Genomic DNA, 21,231 nt, shown 5'->3' with positions numbered 1-21,231 from the left:
TCCACTGCCGAAATGTTTCCAATGAGTGAGCATGCATTTGGGACTGAATGTATGTTAAACAGCATGTGTTTCAGTGACACAAAGCGTTTTTCACTGGTCAATATGATGCCAACAACAAAACTTGCACTGGACAGCCTTCAACATCAGAAGGTGAAGATTGTGGTTCATGTGTCTGAATTTTTGAACACAGCCTTTGACATCAGAAGGTGAAGATTGTGGTTTGTGTATCCGAATTTTTGAACACAGTGGTCATCTGATACTTCAGAGTCTGAAGATACCCAATACTGCTGTCTACGAGACTGTAACTGCACAATTGCAGATGAAGAAAGTGTGCAAATATTATACCGAAGACACTGCTTGACGACCGCAAGTCCAACAGAGCACACATTTCCAAAAAACTTCTGGAACTGGTGGCACCGTGTAGAAATGATGCTATCGTTTTGGACCGTGTTCTAATGCGAGATGACACGTGGATTTTTTAATACGGGCACGAGACAATGACACACAGCTCCGACTGGCACATCTCGCAGACACCACACTCCCAGAAGACACGCACAACCGGAACTGATAACGCCGACCGAGCCCCGCTACAGTCCCGATCTCGTTCCGGAACACTTTTATTGTTTTCCCCAGCTCGAGGTGCCCTCAAAAGCACACCATCAAGACACCAACAATTAGAATGATGCTGTTACGTGTGCACTAAAGGACACTCCAACCTGGAGCTCCCAGAATGCCTACATCACTTGGAAATATCGCTGGAAAAAATGTATCGATTCAGGAGGATTCTATTTTGAATAATTTTGATGCAGTCGACTGTGCTCACGATGAATTAAGTTTTTATGGACCCAGGGACATTACTTTGACAAATCTTGTATTATATTTTGTAATACTGATTCCTGCCACATCACAGCAAGAGATTGCAATTATCATCCAGGGATGAGGGCAAAGACTGAACTAAATTGTACACACTCTAGAGAGTGCGCTCACCTGCAGCACTCAGCGGCCGGACCCCTCTCGATTCCTCGGAGCTCAGCCTGGCGGCGTGTGGCAGCGAGTGTGAGCGCCTCTCCCTGCTGCCGGTGGACCCCCTGTCCTCCTCGGGCACGGTGCCCGGGCACAGTCCGCGGTGGCGCAGCAGCCGAGCCGTCGACGGAGGGACCCTCGACCCCAGCATGGCGCGCTCGAACACCGAGTCCGAGTGAGTGCTCGTAACAGAATCCTTGCTCTCGGATCTGCAAAACGTAATTGTGACACTGGTTTTCCTCTCTCAGTATACTGAATAACAAGGTACTTTATGTGCAATACATTGTGCACTCTAATCTGCAGTATTTTTGATTTTTCAGCTACGGTAAGATTATTCTGCCACAATAAATCGACACTTTCTGATCTGTGTTCTTCAGGTATCTCACAGCCTTCAGTTCAACACAAATGTGAACTGCAGAGATATAACACAAACTTTTATGGCAACTACTGTCTCCTGGCACCAACAAATAAGTTCTATTCGAATTATATTAATTTTTCTGGTTTCTGTGTTGTTTTTGGGGAGGGAACACGGAGAAAATATTACATTGCTTTAATGGGAAACCATTTAGTGAACTATTTACTTGTGTCAAGAATGTGATACATAATCAAAATTTTGTGCTTAAATCTTTTCTCTTCCCATTTCAGTATATGCTATACTATGTGTAAGTATTTGTTCCAATGCATATATTACTTTTATTATTTATTTATTTATTTATTTATTTATGCATTTATTTTACCTGGCAAGATTAGGGCCTTCAGGCCCTCTCTTACACCCAACCAGGCATACTCAGATTCAACAAGTTTCAGTTTCTACAGAACATTAAGGACATATAACATGTTATACAGTATTAATGTTAAAGAAAAAAATAGAGATTATAAAAGTAGTACACTGATAATTATAACAATCAAAAAATAATTATAACAATCAAGAATAATAATAATAATAATAATAATGACTATGTATATGAAAGTAAACATATTTTTCTTTTATGATTGTCAGTCCTATTGCTAGTTGGGAAATTTTCTCGTTATATTCTTGCAGATTGTGAGTTATTCTCATCAAGCAGAGACATAAGACGATGGAATGGGGTGAAAGAGATATAGAAGAGGTAGATAGGTTAGAGGAAGAGAAATAGAATGGTAAGATTCGAAGCTATGATGGAGAGGAGAAAGAAAAAGATGAGAGGGGCACAACAATGGTGGCTATACCGTCCCTAATATGTGAGTCTTGAGTTCCCTCTTGAATGCTGAGTGGTTTTGGATAAGACGCAGATCACAGGGGAGCGCGTTCCATAGTCGTATGGCTGAGATGGAGAATGACACGGAGAAAGATTTTGTGTTATGTAAAGGTACAGCCAAGATGCTAGACGTATCCGATCTGGTATTGCGGTTGTGGAATGATGAGAGGTGTTTAATGTGAGAAGATAAGTATTGGGGGCACCAGTGGCTAAGAAATCGATGAAGTAAGCACATCGTGTGGAGATCGCGTGCCTTATGTGGGCGTATCCAACCTAGCTGGGAGTATGAAGGACTGATATGATCATACAACCGTATATTGCATACGTATCTAACGCAAGCATTCATCACTAGCTCGAGGCATCTCGAGTTTTCACTATTTGTGCCGTGTTGAACTACATCACAGTAGTAAAGATTAGGCAAGACTAGTGTTTGGACTAATTTTTGTTTAACATGGGTTGGAAATATTTTTCTAAATTTTTGAATTGCATGTAGGGAGGAGAGCGATTTCCGGCAAGCTGTGACTGTTTGTTCTTCCCAGTTTAGGTGTTCATCCATGATTATTCCAAGGTCTTTTACTGTTTTTTGGTATGGTAGTTGGGCACCATTGAGGAGTATTTGAGGGACTGTTTCGCGAAAGTACCGACTGATTAACTTTGGATGAGATATAAGTATGACCTGGGATTTCTTGGGGTTTAGTTTCAGACCTAGGTTCTGTGCCCATCGAGAAACAGAGCAAAGATCTGCGTTCATACTCGCTACTGCGTCAGCAATGTTCTTGGGGCTTGCACTTATGTACAGTTGGATGTCGTCGGCATATAGATGGTAGTTGCAGGAGTGAATCACTGAAGAAATATCATTAATGTACAGTGAGAAGAGTAATGGACCAAGGACGGAGCCTTGGGGAACTCCAGAGCGCACGTTTTTCCATGATGACTTTTCCGACCCACAAATGACTTGTTGACTTCTGTTTTTGAGGTAGCTGTCGAACCAGTGTATTGTGCTGTTTGAGAAATTCAGCTGCTTCATTTTAATTAGTAATATATCAAAGTCAACTGTATCAAAAGCCTTGCTAAAGTCAAGCAGAGTTAGGATGGTAGCTTCACGTCTGTCCATAGCATGTTTAATGTCATCAGTTACTTTGATTAATGCAGTTGCTGTACTATGGTGCTTTCGAAAGCCTGACTGATATTTGTCGTGGATGTTATGAGTTTTGAGGTAATCCGTCAGCTGTTCATGGACGATGTATTCTAGGGCTTTAGATATTGCAGGAAGTATGCTGATCGGCCTGTAGTCACCTGGCGACTTAGGGTTGTCAGTCTTGGGTAAAGGTTGAATTAAACTTTGCTTCCACTCAGTAGGATATGTACTACTAACAAGAGACAGGTTGAAGATGTCTGTGATAACTGGAGTAATAGTGTTTACGACGTTCTTAATCATGCCAATGCTGACTCCATCATTTCCTACTGCCTCGGAAGAGATTCTCATAATTGCCCTGTGTACTGTGCCGGTAGTGACATGTTTTAGGAAAAACTTGTCTCTCGAGAGATTGATATCTTGGGGCTGGTAATTTGTCGCTGCGTGGCAGTTTACAGCTGTTGAGAAGAAATCGTTTAATTCTTCTGCAGACGCTTGATAAACAGCGTCAGATCTTCGCTTCCCTATACCGAAACTGCGCAGCTTTTTCCACAGTGCAGCAGGTTTTGATATGCCGCATACGACAGAGCGGGCATGTCTGATTTTGGCATTCCTCACGCTTTGCTTGGTTCTATTTCGGAGTTTCCTATAAGCTTCGTACGCCTCGGGAGTTGGGTTACGCTTGAAGGCCCTATGTGCAGCATCACGTTTATTCATTAACTGGCGTAATGCAGTGGTGAGCCACGGAGCGGGAGCTCTCTTTACCTTGACAGTGCGTTGAGGAGCATGTTTATCATGCAGTGCAATAATTTTGCGACATAATTCCCGAATTTTTCCGTCTAAAGTCTCTTCATTGCTTATATCATGCCAAGGGATGTCTGAGCAATCCTTTTGAAGAGCGTCATGGTTAACATGTTTTAGGTTTCTGTAGGTTACCAGGTGAGATTTTTCTTTGGTAGTATGTACTGAGTAATTTAAGAATATCACGTCATGAGCAGAGAGTCCTGGAGCGGATGTCTGATTGGCGCGAATTATTTTATCTGGTCGCTTTGTTGCTATTATATCTATGAGTGTATGGCTGTGTGGCGTGTGATGAGTTGGGTCCAGCGGTGTTAAACTCATATCATTGGAGTGGAACAGTCTCCTTAGTTTTTCTGCAGAGGGAGATTTTAACTGTAAGTCGATGTTTGTGTCGCCCATAATGATTATGTGTTCATACAGTGTCACGAGCGAGGACAGGGCAGACTGAAAGGAGGACATAGCACCGACGTTTGGAGGTTTATAGATCACTCCAATTAGCAGTTTCTGATTTGATGTATTTATTTCGAAAAACAAGAACTCTGCTTCTCCTTCGCCCTTTGCATCCGATGTGCATAGTATAGTAGGTCTCAGATCAGAGCGAACATAGGCACCCACACCACCCCCGCGTCGTGTTTCACGATCTGCCCTTAGGAGAGTGTAACCAGTGATTCGGATAGCGTCGGAAGAAATGTTTGGTTTCAACCAAGTTTCAGAGACGAGGATAATATGGAACAGCGATTGGCAGAACAGGTCACAGAACTCGTCGAAGTGAGCCGTTAGCGACTGAGCGTTCGCGTGGGCCACAAAGAGCCCGCCGCCGGAACCAGTCCGTCCCATTGTGGCCGCCTGTAGGACCGAGCGCGCTCCGTCTACCTGCTGGCCGGAAGAGGGACAAAAGCTGGATTTCGCGGGGGAAGACATATTTACAGGTGTGTCCAAGGTCGTGACTGACTCAAGCATCTGTGGGCTAAAGGTGAAAGACAAGCTGGAGGTATCGGAGAAGGGAGCGAAAAGAAAGATGGAAAGTGGCAGTAGTGGTTTCGAAAAAGATAATAGTAGTAGTAGTGGTAGTGACGAGGATGAAAATAACAGATATAGAAAGGCGGTTTTAAGGAGATTCCTGTTAATGGAGAATGTTAATTCCCGTTTGACTGACAATATGAATATACATGAGCACTTATGATAGACAAATTAAGAAGCAATATTTATGTGAAGCAATTGACTGATTTTAAATAGAGTACTTATGGTACATATAGAAATATCGAAGCAATATTTACGTAAAAAAAATGAAAAGAAAGAATAAAAATTAACTTATATTAGACAGAGTACAATATGAGACTGTGTCTCGCGAGATTTCGCTCAGTCTTTCAGTTCGGACATGTTCGTCACCGTTTTCCTCCCTCCTTCCGTCTTGACTACGATCCTGCCATCCTGGGTCCAAACATTTTGAAGACCGAACTGTGTGATCGCAGTGTTCAAAACTTTTAGTCTTTCGCGCGTCAGATCTTCCCTCAGGGTAACCCCACTCTTGGCGAGTTTTCTTTTCTGAGCGAACACTTCAGCTCTTTTTCGGTATGACACAAATTTAATTATTATGGGCCTGGGTTTCATGGCACCTGGTATCCTGCGCCCAACACGGTGGCTTCTGTCAATATCGGCCACGTCGATCTGCACGCCAAGTTTCTCACGCACGAGGCTAATGGCCAGGTCGTCGGTGTTTTCGCGGTCGTTTTCAGCTATCCCGAACAAGCGCAAGCTGTTCCTTCGCTGATACTGCTCAATTTCATCGGTGGCCACAGACAGTTTAGCTTCTAGGTCGGCGGCTTTTTTCTCTTGTGCGGCCAGGGACTTTTTAAGAGACTGGATTTCGGTGCTGTTGCGCCCGACAGACTCTTGCAGTTTGTCCATGACCGCGGCCGTCACAGAGTCCGTGATGGATTGCACGATTACGTCTAGCGTGTCTTTACTGTGCAGCGCCGCACTCACCTGGGACCGGACGAGCTCCCCGATGTCGGGAAGCGAGGCCTCACCTGCCGCCGGAGACCGGGCGCCCGCGCTGCCTGCGCCCCTGTAGCCTCGCCTGCTGCCGCTTACTCGTGCTCTTCCCATTTTTCACTCACTTATCACTTATCACTTGTGGTAATCAACGGAGAACAACACACCACGGCAAGTAACACTTGTTTAGTCGGATGCACACGTTGTGGACTGCCGCACTTCTCTGTAACACCTTCAATGAGCGGAAAAACTCGCGAGCCAAAGAAACGCGCGTCACTCAGTGGCCGCCATATTGTATTTGTTGTCCTATTACTTGGACAATTACTAAAAAAAGAAGCCTTTGTTTGTACTTTTACAGTAGATGCATTACATAGCACAGGCTAATGACATACTTTTGTTTGTAGTTAGTGATGGCTCTAAGGACTGTGAGACTTTTAACATCTGAGGTCATCAGTCCATAGACTTATAACTACTTAAACCTAACTAACCTAAGGACATCACACACATCTGTGCCCGAGGCAGGATTCGAATCTGCGACCGTAGCAGCAGTGCGGTTGCATACTGAAGTACCTACAAACGCTCAGCCACAGCGGCCGGCTGTAGTTTGTGAGATAAATACAGTGGTATGTGTGTGAAGTGACAAGCAATTATATGCCATTTCTCGTATATTAATACTTAATCATCAGGACTGCATACAATTAATGTATAAATGGCTTTCTTTTATTCGATGATGCTCCCTTAAAGGCCTGAACTATGTAATTTTCAATACTTGACACTATAGTAACAGTATTTATGTTTTGATGCAACATGTTAATTGTCACTTAGTTACATGGATGTAATTCATAATAAGATACAATGTATCATATATGTGTTGCACTCTCCTTTTTTTACATTATATAATGTAACTACTGTATGGCCAAGTGTTTGTAGGATTCTAATTATGTACACTCACCATGGTAATCCTGCCAGTGTTCAAAGCCAAAAGATATAGCACAAAATTCTTGATTTGGTAGGGCAAGGTTTTAAGCACATGATTTTAAAAATCGTTCAATAAATCACTTACATAATAAAATGTTTTATACAAAATGCCCATTTTTAAAACAATTAAAACAAAATAGAAGTAACAATATTAATTAGGATAGATTATTAGTCATAACATTGAGGAAGTGTTGAACAGCTGACAGGCATATTTAAAAGTAGACTGTTGGATATTTTTAGCTAAAAATAGCTAAAACAATATTAATAAAAAATAAGAAATGCATAAAAATATCCAATTGTCTACTTTTAAAAGAGCCTGTCTGTTGTTCAACTTTTCCTCTGTGTGATGAATAACAATCTATCCTAATTCATACTGTTACTCCATCCCAGACTTACCAATGTTTGAAAACAGAAGGATGAAAGAAACACCCTCTTCCTTGAGTCACATACGTAACATCAAACTACTCCTTTTGTTATGTTTTTTTGCAGTCGCTTCCAATATTACTGCCTCCCACTTGTAAAGGAAGGATAACAACAGAGGAGATGCATTCTTTTTATCATTAAAGAAAAGGACTAAATATCCACCAGCAACCTATTTAATGACATTAAACAATTCATATACGATATTTAATTTTCTAACAGAAATGTTATTTGCTAGCACATGCTGTTACTTTGCTCAGAAAAATTGACCATATATACCTATGAAATAGGGTAGTTGATTTAACTTGCTAAACCTGCCTTCTTGCCTCCTAGTGAACTGAAGTGCCACTCTTCAAAATACACACAATATTGCAACAAAATCACAATTCCAGTCTGCTTGTTTGTTGTACCAACTGCTCAACTTGAAAAGTTAATGACCAAGTCAATGTTGTATAGTAGCACACTTTCTTATGTTTCCAGGCTACAAATCTTTGGTATGGTAGTTCAAAGATAGTGCTTATCCACAGTATACCAATAGAAGAGTTCAGTTGCTTACTCCTTGTCTCATGCACTCTTCTTTGGCGCACATACATAACATTAAACTCTTCCATTTGGCTGAAGAGGTTAAGATAATAAAACCAATAATGTTTCATCAGTATAATTCATAAGTAACACATACTCCAATATCCATTCTCGAATATACTGGTTGACACTAAGTCATGTTTCCAAATAACAACACTTTTTAGATGTGTGTATGTACAAAGTAACTGTGCTAAAAGGGGAAAAACTGCAAGAAATGACATCTGAGAAGATAAGGAACCAAAAAGGTGAAGCTGACATATCACCATAAATGCTTTCTGGGACAAGCACACCTACTTGAAGGTCGAGACAAAGGATTGTTGGAAGTGTAGGTTTCAATGATTGAAAGCACACATGAGAAAACACCAGGCATCATGCTGTACTGTACATTGTAAATGGTCCGCCTGATCGTTGATATTGCTAATTGCTGTAATCGCACTATTTCACTCCCATTTACGGAGCTTGTTAGCACTTGATGTTAGGTTGGTGCCATTACAATGTATTGTATTGTAGTAATCGCTGCTGCTTGCTGGATCGCTGCTGTGTCTCGATGCTGATGCTGGCTCTAAATCTGGTTGTCTAGGGGTAAAAAGATGAGGTCCCGTGTTTTTCATGTGCTTTTGATGATAAAGAACGAGCGAAACCAACACGTATGTAAACATCAAATATTTATTACTTTAGTGGCCATATTAATTCCACTGTCCACCAAAGACCATAACACAACTCAAAGTAGTACTTCCTTTACATGTTCTTTGCCTTGTTTTGCCAAACAATAACACAGAAACACACTTCACCAAAGTGACATTCCGACTGCCTCGGACTGCCTCCGACTGCTTGTATTTATAACATTGTCAAAGAACTACTAAAAAGAGATATAGTTTATAAGTCACATGTACATCTGTTATCATAATTTGTGCAGAAAAGTTGTTAATTTGCATTGAGTGACATAATTTAACATGTTATTGAAATGACAGACAGATTTGTTGACTTGACAGAATAATTCTTTGTTACAAAAAGGCTGTTTTTTAGAAGTTTGTCAATTGACTTCTCTAATTTGCATAAATAAGTAAGTAACGTGAATTATGAAGAATTACATTGGTTTTAGTCTAAAATAGGATTGATTACGTGAATACTGAGTGAAAACGCTCCTAGTGAACAAATAGGTTTCACTGGGTGATTTTTATTTAAGGAATCCAAAATACCTAAGTTGGCCACTATTTTTCGTACTTCATATTAATTATTTAAGATGAACTTAGTGTTTTTACATGATGAAATTTGCTGTATCAGTGATCAAGTGATATTAACTTTTGTGTGGGTCAGTTATTCATTATAATTTAATGGGTTGACTGTTTATGGAGACATGTTATGCAATCATTGTTAACATACACAATAACTTTTCTATAATCATAAATACTCATTAAACTGGTTGAATTTGGAGGGTATCGCATACTTCGGGAAAGTAAAGCCTTTAATATGTTCCGTTACAACATGTATGATGAATTAATAAATACTCTGTAGCATAAACACCATGCATTTCCAGCCACATGTCCACATGACCTTTTTTGCTCCTCATCGTCTAAGGCGATTGTTTCTTGCAGTTTGTCTCCATTCAGCAAACTCACACTGTGTATATACACATCTGAAAAATTTTGCACTTTGGAAACATTTCATAGTATTTTGGCACGACACATATTTGAGTATCAGTTGTGAGTCAGATTGCTATCTGACCAGTTCTTCAACACAAATAAGTACAAGTTTCTGGACTGTTACAAGAAACACTTACTCACTCTTACTTATAGACAATGACAAACAGATAAAAAACAGCCACCTGAATGCCAGCCAATTATCAGTTACAATGAATAACCTCATTGTTACACTTTCTGATGCATGTTCCATCCTAAGTGGATCATTGCACCCGTATTCTGAATTCTGTTTTAACTGCAGATGAGACCCTGGGAAAGGTGCCAACCCTTTTGATCAACAAAACACCAACAAAAGATCAACTCGACTACTAGACAGTTTCTACTGCTCGAATTTAATGCCTCGACTATCTCAGCTTGACTCCAATCTATAGTTGTCATTTAATAGTCTATGTAATTACTATTTTGTCACTGTTCATAAGATAAATGCGTACTTAAAATAAATATCACATGACTAATGAAAATTTATGCCACATCAACAATGAAACCTGTATTTCCCACCATTCATGATCAGTTGCCTTAACCGTTACCCTGTCTCAGCACACCTCCAAGCCTGACGCAAACTTTCACTACCACTGATGTTTCCTCCAATTACTGCTGAACAAACACAGCCTTTCTCCATTCTGGAATACAATCTATAGAGGAATGAACAAGACTGGGATCACAGTTTTCCCAGTCATAACGGAAATGTACCAATTAAATTGAATTTACTGAAAAGAAATGTGTGGAAATGATGACAAACTGAACAAAATGCAGTGACACAAAACGGCATCAGTTAAGACCACTCACTAAATGCTGAACTCTGAGGTAATGGAAACGTTGGGGCTAATTAAATTTCACGTCATCGCATTTCATCGATTTCATCTTCATTTTTTACAAGATCTGTTCCTCCATTTCCCACGTAGGAGAACCTCCACTGTAGTGTTTGAAAGTAATACGAGGAAACATCAGCGACAATGGAAGTTTGGGTGAAGGCTGGACGCATGCACACATAGTCTAATGGTTAAGATGACTGCTCACAATAGGCAGGAAATACAGGTTTCACTCATGGTCTGGTGCAAATTTTCATTAGGTATAACGCATTTATGACACTGGGTCAATAACTAGCCTTGCCATGGCTTTGGGATGCTCAAAAACCTGTTTTCCTTTACGTGCTAATGTGCTTCACGCATCGGTCTGCTGAAGGTGACTGGTCATCTTTCCTTCATTTTACATACTGCTCCAACCAGGAATTTCCATTATTGTCACACACTGGAGTTGGCATATTTCAGTGTACTTCAATGACATTATTTCATGTTACTGCATTTGACTGAATCATCTCATCAAATCCATCCATTTCATGTCAGTGAATTCAATATAACATACTCAGAAAGTGATAATGTGGTAGACAGTATTTAGCAATGGACCTGAAGGGGTAATGACTAAACCTGCACATGCAAACGAGGATGAGGCAACATGGCAATCAGATTTTTGTAAGTTTTTATATCTACGGTAAGCGAAGTTTAGAACTCAAATGTCAATCAACCAAAGCAGTTCATTGCAACTCCAAATTCTTCAAGAAAATCAACTTGGAAATTTACCAAAAATCTCTAATTCACTAAATTTACAACAATTTTTCAATGGGCCACATGGCTCTGTGGGACAATGCTTGCCTGGTACATGCCGATGCATGCTCTACACGCATTTCCATGAAGTGTAAAATAGAAGAGTGACGGATAACCCTACGTATATATTGGCAAGGAATGATGCTCAGAAACTAAAAATAATATAGTGATTTAATATTTAGGAGACCACAACTGTCATGTGGTTTTGTTACATAATCAGGATATGGAGAGGAAATTGAGGGCACCACATCTTTCGAATCAGGGGCAGTGTTCGCATTAACTGCACGAGGTGAAGTATCTACATGAGCATTTGTGTTTATCCCCAGGACGGAGTAACGTGGCAAGCCCAGAGCACATGCCCCCAGACTGGCAATGCTTTGAACTATTCGTGAAGAAACAACAGAAGATTGTGAAATTTTATTCATGTAAGTCTTATGTCAGATCTAAAGACTATAAGATAAGAGATGTTCCTGTATCAAGCATGTCTTGTAAGTAAGAAATTACTGTATTGTTATCAACAAGTCTACGTAGAAGGCCTTTGAAGTAAATGTTCAGATAAATTTCCAAGAACTTGATGTTATATTAAAGCATCTTCCTACCAGCATTATTGGGTTGGGTTGAGGTTGTTTGCGGGAGGAGACCAAACAGAGAGGCCATCGGTCTCATCTGAGTAGGGAAGGACGGGAAAGGAAGTCCGCCGTGCCCTTTCAAAGGAACCATCCCGGCATTTGCCTGGAGGGATTTAGGAAAAATCAGGGAAAACCTAAATCGGGATGGCCGGACGCGGGATTGAACCGTCGTCCTACCGGCATTATTCCAGATGGCAAAGGAAAAGAAATCCAAGAAATTTACGCAGCCACAGTCCAGAGCATCATTAAACAAAATACTATACAGTAACAATAGGTGAGCTGTGAACTGACACGCAGTATCGGACAGGAGCCTGACCTGCTGACAGAGTGCTGCTGGTGGTAGAAGCTGCTGGCCCGGTGGCCGCTCCTCGTCAGGCGGTCCGCCCCGCTGTCCGAGTGGAACGAGCGCGCGCCGGTGGGCGGGGGCGACGTGCTGGGTTCGATGTTATCGCACGTCTCGGCCAGCGTCTGGTCCAGTTCCTGCTCGAGTGCCCTCTGCTTGCGGATGTACAGGCTGGGCAGTTGCGGGAGGCCCATGCCTGTAAAAAAGGCACAGCAAAGTTAGTACAGTGTAGCCACTCGCCAAATGAGAGCGAGGTAGGAACCTCTCAAAAGTGCACTAAATAAGCTGCATTAGGTCAGTGCACTTCAACCGACAGTTTTCCACTGAGCAGAGCCATCTAAAAAGTGTACGTATTTTCCTTCATATATCAAGAAAACAAACACAAATCTTAGTAAATCAAGCAATGGAAAATCTGGGATGGAATGTAACAAGGATTTCGATTACTTCTGGTCGTGCCCTGAAATGAGAAATGTCCTGCCCACTATCCTTCCCACCTCTCCTACTGTGGTATTCCGCCGTCCACCAAACCTACACAATATCCTCATCCACCCTTACACAGCTCCTGCTGCCAATCCCTTACCTCATGGATCATACCCCTGTAATAGACCTAGATGCGAGACCTGTCCCATGCATCCTCCCACCACCACCTACTCCAGGCCGGTCACTAACATCACCTATCCCATCAACGGCAGGGCTACCTATGAAACCAGTCATGTGGTCTACAAGCTAAGCTGCAACCACTGTGCTGCATTCCACGTAGGCATGACAACCACCAAGATGTCTGTCCGCACGAATGGCCACCGACAAATTGTGGCCGAGAAACACACTGCGAAACATATCCTACATTTCAATGACTGCTTCACACCCTGTGCCATACGGATCCTTCCCACCAACACCAGCTTTAATGAATTGCGCAGGAGGGAACTTTCCCTGCAACACATCCTACGTTCCCGTAACCCTCCTGGCCTCAACCTTCGTTAGTCACTTTCCTCACCCATCCAGCCCCTTCCCTGTTTTCATTCCAGCACTACATAGCCGTCATTCCACCACCACGCCAAGTCTTTTTATTTCTCTCTTTTTCCACTACTCCCCCCACCCCCCACCCCACCTTTACCCTGCCCTCAGTCTACCCTGCAGCACTTCGCTGTCTGCCACCCCCACCACACTATCCCTCCCCCTCCCTGCTCCAGCCTCCTCCTTACCCCTACCCAGTCGGCACTCCCATCATGCACTGGTGTTGCTGCTCATAGTGTGGTTTCAGTTGCCTGAGACTGCGGACAGTATGGGAGATGTTAGTGAGGAGCAAGGAGAGTGTTTCCACTAGGTCATTAAAGTGATGGAAAAATGCTACCAAAGCTGCTGGAACACCAACATAATGGGGGACTACTGTTGGTCACATCACCGAGAAGTTCAGCAAGCGACTCATCGTAGAAAAATCTACACAAGAAGCTTCAAAGAAAAAAGGGAAAGAAAATACAAACCAATTCCAGTTGACAAGCAAAACCTCTATTAACACATATCATTGTTTTAAGTAGCTTACTGTAAATACAAACCACGCTTATATTGTAACAAAGTGTTTCATTAATTTCCCCGTTTACTGTATAACATAGGATTTTTATACTATATAATAAAAAGCATTTTGTTCACAAACTGTGGATGATACAAAAAAACCAAGGCTAGATTTGGATTTAGCTCATAAAAATCTATAAGATCAGCTATCAAAGTAAAAAAGTTTTTCAAAAAAATTTTTTATTGGCCTGTGTAATTATTCATAATCCATTTTCAGCACACAAAAATGAGAGATGATAATATTCCACCTCTTGGTGACTTTCTAACTAACTACTATTTGTGCCCTGCCGCCCACTACCAAATCCCTCACTGTGTCACGTACATATTTAAAGTTAAATGGACGTACTGGATAGGGAGAAGTATCCTGTGACCTATTGTAACAGGCAAAGTTTTCTCAGTTCACTATCAACACGCATCTTACAGAATAAGTCAAACTTCATCAGTTAATGTATGCCTAGGACAGGATATGACAAGCCAGTGAGGAATACTTCAGTACTAGGATATGGACAGATATGAGCAGGAAAGAGTGAATAAAGGGAAATGGGTCCAATAAAAAGTCACTTTTCTTTGGTTCTGCAGGCGAGTTCGAAACAGATACTGGAACAGCAGTACTAAGGTTGTCATCCAGGTGGTGAAATGGGAAATACTTCAGTACGTTATCAGCTTGCTTCCTTGAGGTTCCTAAGGCTAGTGTGAAAAGGAAATCTGACACGTTTCCTAGCCACTGAGATTACTTCAGATAAAAATCTGTCCTATGTCTCCTTATTCACTTATTTTAATAATACTGACAAATCTCTCTCAGTTTCTTCCCTTTTCTATTTTTTTTTGATTTAATAACTCTCTTTCACTATTCATTATTATTTGTTAGAGTCTTTGTTCCTTTGTAATATAACATGGAGGGCAGTTCAAGCAGTAAATTAGTAATAGTAAATTCAGTATCATAAGATTTCATACGAGAAGTGAGTGCAAATCAGAAAAAGTGCTCGAATGGTTGTCTTCTGGCAGAGAACTAGATCACAAAAATACTATGAGTACTTTAACAGACAACAACAAACATGTACAGGAATTATGTCCAACTTGTTTAAAAAAAAGTGTAATGTAAAAATATCCAATTAATATTAAAGGCCTAGGTTATGGATCATTACTAAAAGATGAAAAAATAACTGAGAGGACATAATTCACTTATCACTACGACTTAATTGTTGAAACCTGTTAACACAAATAATGACATTCCAAATTGGTTTCTTTCAACAACAACAGTAAAATAATAATAATAATAATAATAATAATAATAATAATAGAAGATACAATAATGTTCATGTATCATGTAATCAACTGTAAAAAATTACCTATAAGTAACTGGGCTACTTCTGAGGAAGCTAGAAGTAAAGTGCAAGTCCAATTAAAATTACTTGATAGTTGATGTCTGTCACTAGCCAGAAGTGCAGAAGTATCTACTAGTGTTTTGTTGGTGTTGTGTATGAAATATGTGAATTTCTTTAGCATCTTTGTGTTTGTGTGTAGTTTGTTATCATGTAGTATGTCTGTGTATTTTTTTCTTTTTTGTGTGGTTCTCTTGTTATCATGTGTGACGAAATATGAAATAAAAGGACCAGATCGAGGATTCAGGATCCAAACACATCAAGAGCAGACATGCCAACTTTCAAAAGTGAAAAATCAGGAGAATTTTAGTAGTGTACTATTGTGATCTCTGATGATTAAAGTTGCAATAACTCAATAACTGCAACAATTCAATTACATTTGCTTTATTATTTACATGTAAATACTAGATAATGGACATACCTGAGCCTTCGGACTGCATAATTTATCATTCAACATGCTGAACAATATGAATGATGAGCTCTGCAGGTTTCTTTGGATTCACACACATTCAAATGAAGCACTCTCGAAAGAATTACAGTTCGAAATTACGATCCGAGGAAACAAATTAACGTATATTAGATTTCTGTTTTGACACTAGCACAGTTTTTGCATGAATAAATCACACGTTTTCATTTCATAATGCAAACCATATTTGCATGGCATCTTATACATCTTATATGCGTAAGACATCTTTCCCAAATCTAAATCAATTTTATACAGGATATACATGTTAGGCTTAGCAAATAATCTGAATAGTTTATCAGTCTGAATTTGTCTGATTACAGTAGTTACTTATTCAGCACACCCGTAGCTGACTTAGCCTTCTTCAAAAACTCTGAACTAAATATCTGCTCAAAGCACTTGCCTTTTTGAACTGATTTTAAAATCAAAAATTTCTCCAAAGACTTTTCTGAAAGTATGGACCTGAACTGAGTTTTGGTGTTTGTAACTGTGCTAAAAATTCTCCCACATTTCGCATTACTATGTGGAATTGACAAAATAGCCAGCATCACCTTTGCAAGTTTATCATATTGAAGAACCCCATCAGCCGATTTCTTCTTACTTACCAACGCCCACTGAACATCAATTCTCTCTGCTGCCAAGTTGGTTTCTTCCAGCTGAAAGTTACAGAACTGAGAGTGAAGAATATCAAGTTCTGTATCTAAGTGTTCACTTTCGCTGGTCAGAATATTAGAAAATCTGTTTATGAAAAATCTAAGGTTGGAAAATGATGCTTTGCCAATTATAGAAATCTTTGCATTAAAACTTCATCTTTGAATGGAAATTTGTGTATCATGTAATCACATGATGATAAGAAACATCTTCTTACAGACTTAAAGAATATAGACTTTTCGTCAGGCTTCAAAGTTGTCACCAAAGTAAAATAGTAAGGAAAGTACTGAAACGGCTCTGAAAATCGGGAGATCGGTCTTCACTGTCGGGAGATCGGGAGGAAGAAGGAAAAATCGGGAGTCTTGCGCTTAAATCGGGTGAGTTGGCATGTCTGCAAGAGACAAGGAATTGGAAGTGAACCAATTGCTGTGACAGTCTGGCAATGGCAAACAGTTCAGGCGTGATGTTGAGAGCTCTGATTGGAAGAAACCAGTTAGAGCGTGTGAAGTGTCAGCTATAAAGTAATTTTAATTGGACTACAGTAGACTTGATTGTATGCAATACTGTAATCTCTGATGTGGAAAATATAAAGATGATGGTGATGGTGGTGGTGGTGGTGGTGGTGGTGGTGGTGGTGATGATGATGATGATAAGAAAAAGGAGGAACTCAACTACTGGCAGAGGCACACCAGGAACTCTTCATATTTCTGAGTGAGGGTCTGCTGTCATTACCTTTGGCTGTGGCATCCATAGGAAAGAGCGCCTCGTGGTGGGGGCGCGCGGCCAGCAGATTCTTGAGGGCAGCAGATGAACCCATGGAGATCATCTTGTGCTTGGAGTGTACGAGCGAGCGCAGCATCGCGACGGCGCCCAGCTCCCAGAGTGCGCACTGGTCGCGTGCGGAGTGTGCCGAAAGGTTCCACAGGGCACCGCACGCGTTGCTCACCACTGTCAACGATGGCGACTTCAGCTGCTGCAGCAGTGTCTGCAGGCAGTTGTGCTCTCGCAAGATTTGCCTGCAAAATTAATAATTGTGAAAGTCAGCAACACCGAAGCCCACACGAATGAAGATGAGATTTAACAGAATCGTATAATGAGAGCAATGGTGGAAGGTCTTAACTTCCTGGCAGATTAAAAATGTGTGATCAGTACTCTAGACCAGAACATATCCTTTCACGTGCCATATTCTTACTGACAGTTCTAGCCGAGCACAATTCACAACATACCCTCACAGTTGCAATTCTCCCATTGTATGTCTGCTGAACTTCCGAACTTCACAGAAATGTGGTTAAGCTACACTACTGACCATTAAAATTGCTACACCACGAAGCTACAGACGTGAAATTTAACCAACAGGAAGAAGATGCTGTGATATGCAAATGATTAGCTTTTCAGAGCATTCACACAAGGCTGGCGCTGGTGGCGACACCTACAACGTGCTGACATAAGGAAAGTTTCCAACCGATTTCTCATACACAAACAGCAGCTGACCCGCGTTGCCTGGTGAAACGTCATCGTGATGCCTCGTGTAAGGAGAAATGCGTACTATCACGTTTCCGACTTTGATAAACGTCGGATTGTAGCCTATCGCGATTGCAGTTCATCGTATCGCAACATTGCTGCTCGCGTTGGTCTAGATCCAATGACTGTTAGCAGAATATGGAATCAGTGGGTTCAGGAGGGTAGTACGGAATGCCGTGCTGGATCCCAACGGCCTCGTATCACTAGCAGTCAAGATGACAGGCATCTTATCCGCACGGCTCTAACGGATCGTGGAGCCATGTCTCGATCCCTGCACGAACAGTTCGACGACGTTTGCAGCAGCAAGGACTATCAGCTCAGAGACCATGGTTGTGGTTACCCTTGACACTGCATCACAGGCAGGAGCGCCGGCGATGGTGTACTCAATGACGAACCTGTGTGCACGAATGGCAAAACGTCATTTTTTCGGATGGATTCAGGTTCTGTTTACAGTATTGTGATGGTCGCATCCATGTTTGCCGACATCGTGGTGAACGCACATTGGAAGCATGTATTCATCATCGTCATACTGGCGTATCACCCGGCGTGATGGTATGGGGTGCCATTGGTTACACGTGTCAGTCTCCTCTTGTTCGTATTGACGGCACTTTCAACAGTGGACGTTATATTTCAGATCTCTTATGAGCCGTGGCTCTACCCTTCATTCGATCCCCGCAAAACCCTACATTTCAGAAGGATAATGCACGACCGCATGTTGCTGGTCCTGTACGGGCCTTTCTGGATACAGAAAATGTTCGACTGCTGCCCTGGCCAGCACATTCTCCAGATCTCTCACCAATTCAAAATGTCTGGTCAATGGTGGCCGAGCAACTGGCTCGTCACAATATGCCAATCACTACTCTTGATGAACTGTGGTATCGTGTTCAAGCTGCATGGGCAGCTGTAACTGTACACGCCATCCAAGCTCTGTTTGACTCAATGCCCAGGCATATCAAGGCTGTTATTACTGCCAGAGGTGGTTGTTCTGGGTACTGATTTCTCAGGATCTATGCACCCAAATTGCGTGAAAATGTAATCACATGTCAGTTCCAGTATAATATATTTGTCCAATGAATACCTGTTTATCATCTGCATTTCTTCTTGGTGTAGCAATTTTAATGGCCAGTAGTGTATTTCTCCGCATATCCTTTCTTCCTATATGCTAGTCCCACAAGGTACACAGGAGAGGTTGTATGAGGTTTGGAAAGTAGGAGGAAGGTATTACCAGAATTGAAGATGTGAGAGTGGTCTATCTCACGCAGTATGGGTATTAAAAAATGTAAACTTTCATGGCCGGAAATGTCACAATTAATACATTCTGGGCTATCGTGCTGTGGTCGAATGGATTTCACATTCAAATTCAACATTTCATCCCCATCTGTGGAGAACATTTTCTAGAGGGACCATAGCTTCTTTGAGTGGCCCTTCACACCCTGGATCGCTACTGACTGCACAGTGGCGTGATGTCACCCATTTTGAATATCCGAGCCCAGTTCCCAACTGCCTTCATCTGCTGTTGGTATCAACCCCATCATGGAAGACTGTTACACACCTTTTTCAGCACTAGTATCCACACGTCATTCAATTTCAGCCCTCCTCTTTCCTATTCAAACTCCTGGGTTGTTTTACAATCTCTATGGCCTCTCTATGTAGCCTCACATGGTATCTGCTTGTAGCTGCCAGAACTGGAGTCTTACCAAAATTAATGTGGTCTCTTCTACAATTGCCCTTGTGCTCTTCTAGTCATTTTTTGGCCATTCTTTTTGTAGTGACCACATAACCCTCCCCACAACTACACGGAATCCTACGAAATACTGCTTTTTTCGAGCAGTTTGCCAATTTTAGGTGATCTCGTATCTTCGGGTTTGCAGATTACAGCAGTGTTCCGAGTTTTCAAGATTTCTTCCTATGCGATCAATTACATCCTTAATGAAAGGTAGCAAAATTCCAATTTGACAGGCATCTGTGATTCGTTATCACTTGTGTGTGGTGGTCTTAATGCTATTTTTACCTCATTTGATGAATAATCATTCTTGAGCAATGCATCTGTGAGATGTTTCAATTCTGTGTCAAGCAGCTCTGATATGCAGACATTCCTTTCTCTACCTGCCACGTTTTCATGATGCCTCGCTTTTGTTGTGAGTGGTGGTTCCAGTCCCAGTGTAGGTAACAGTCTCTGTGCAGGGGTTTTTGGTAAAACATGTGGCATCTTTCTTGAAAACTAGCACTTCAAAAAAATTTAATCTTTCACCTGCCTCCCCCTCCACGGTAAACTGAATCTTCGGAATAATCCAGCTGAGATGTTTGTGAAAACAACCTAGTTTCTCCCTGCCATGCCTCCGTAAAATAAACATATAATCCACGTATCAGCACATTCAATTTAAAGGTGAAATCCATTTGACCACATCACAATTGCCCAGAACATTTTATTAATTGTGAGTCTGGGTATTGCCTGCGGAATGCACAGTATCAGCTTCGAGTGTCGTCCAGCACACTTTTAATCTGCTGGGACATTTCAAAGCAACACACATTCCGCCGTAAGCTGACAGATTAATTCTGGATGAAACTTCCAATAACACCAGAGTGGGGCGGGGTGGGGCCAATAGATACTCAGAGGAACAACAGCGACGAATAGACGTTCCTGAATAAAAACTTCCAGTATAACGGACTGAAAGAAATTATTTCAGGACAAAAGGTTACTCCAGTCTTAATGTATGTTTGTGACTAATATGGTTCAAATTGTACTTTTGCTTCAAATGAAATGAATGTAATTTTGCAATACAATGGGGAATGTTAGACTACAAAATGCACAAGGAAATAATTTTGTAGTGTTCATCTGATGGTGCAGACAGGAAGAAATTAAGAAAAATAATGTAGAAAACAGGCTTGCAAGATGTCTGAGCCAAGTGATTCAATCTTTATTCCAAAACCAGGATCATCATGGACACTGGAAAGCATTTATCACACATAGACATAAGCCAAGGTTAGTTATGGATGCAATCTGTCTCCAGTCCTATTTCATATCAAGTTAAATGGCAGTTCTCATTCTATTGTACAAACCATAATGTTGGCCCTTGAGAAAGGAAGTTCTTAGACAACTGGAAATATCAGAAATGAAGGTCCACCAATTTGTAGAAAGGTGTACCAGAGCAGACAAAATGCAGAATTAAGTATGAAATCTAGAACACTGAAAGTTGCAT

At 41.3% G+C, this 21,231-nt stretch overlaps 1 protein-coding gene across 1 annotated transcript in view; it reads right to left on the bottom strand.

The window, feature by feature from the left end:
- The window catches only part of LOC126214965 (uncharacterized), an 815,775-nt gene that overhangs the window by 175,268 nt on the left and 619,276 nt on the right, over positions 1 to 21,231 (bottom strand). Inside the window, exons 13-15 of the mRNA XM_049941599.1 lie at positions 17,243 to 17,526; positions 12,419 to 12,641; positions 988 to 1,232 (exon numbers count right to left, since the gene is read on the bottom strand). Of these exons, the coding sequence (XP_049797556.1) occupies positions 988 to 1,232; positions 12,419 to 12,641; positions 17,243 to 17,526 (752 nt within the window). The remainder of the gene's footprint in view (positions 1 to 987; positions 1,233 to 12,418; positions 12,642 to 17,242; positions 17,527 to 21,231) is intronic.

Source organism: Schistocerca nitens, chromosome 12 (genome assembly GCF_023898315.1).
Source record: "Schistocerca nitens isolate TAMUIC-IGC-003100 chromosome 12, iqSchNite1.1, whole genome shotgun sequence".
Lineage (NCBI taxonomy): Eukaryota > Metazoa > Arthropoda > Insecta > Orthoptera > Acrididae > Schistocerca > Schistocerca nitens.
This window is presented reverse-complemented; position numbering and strand designations above follow the sequence as displayed.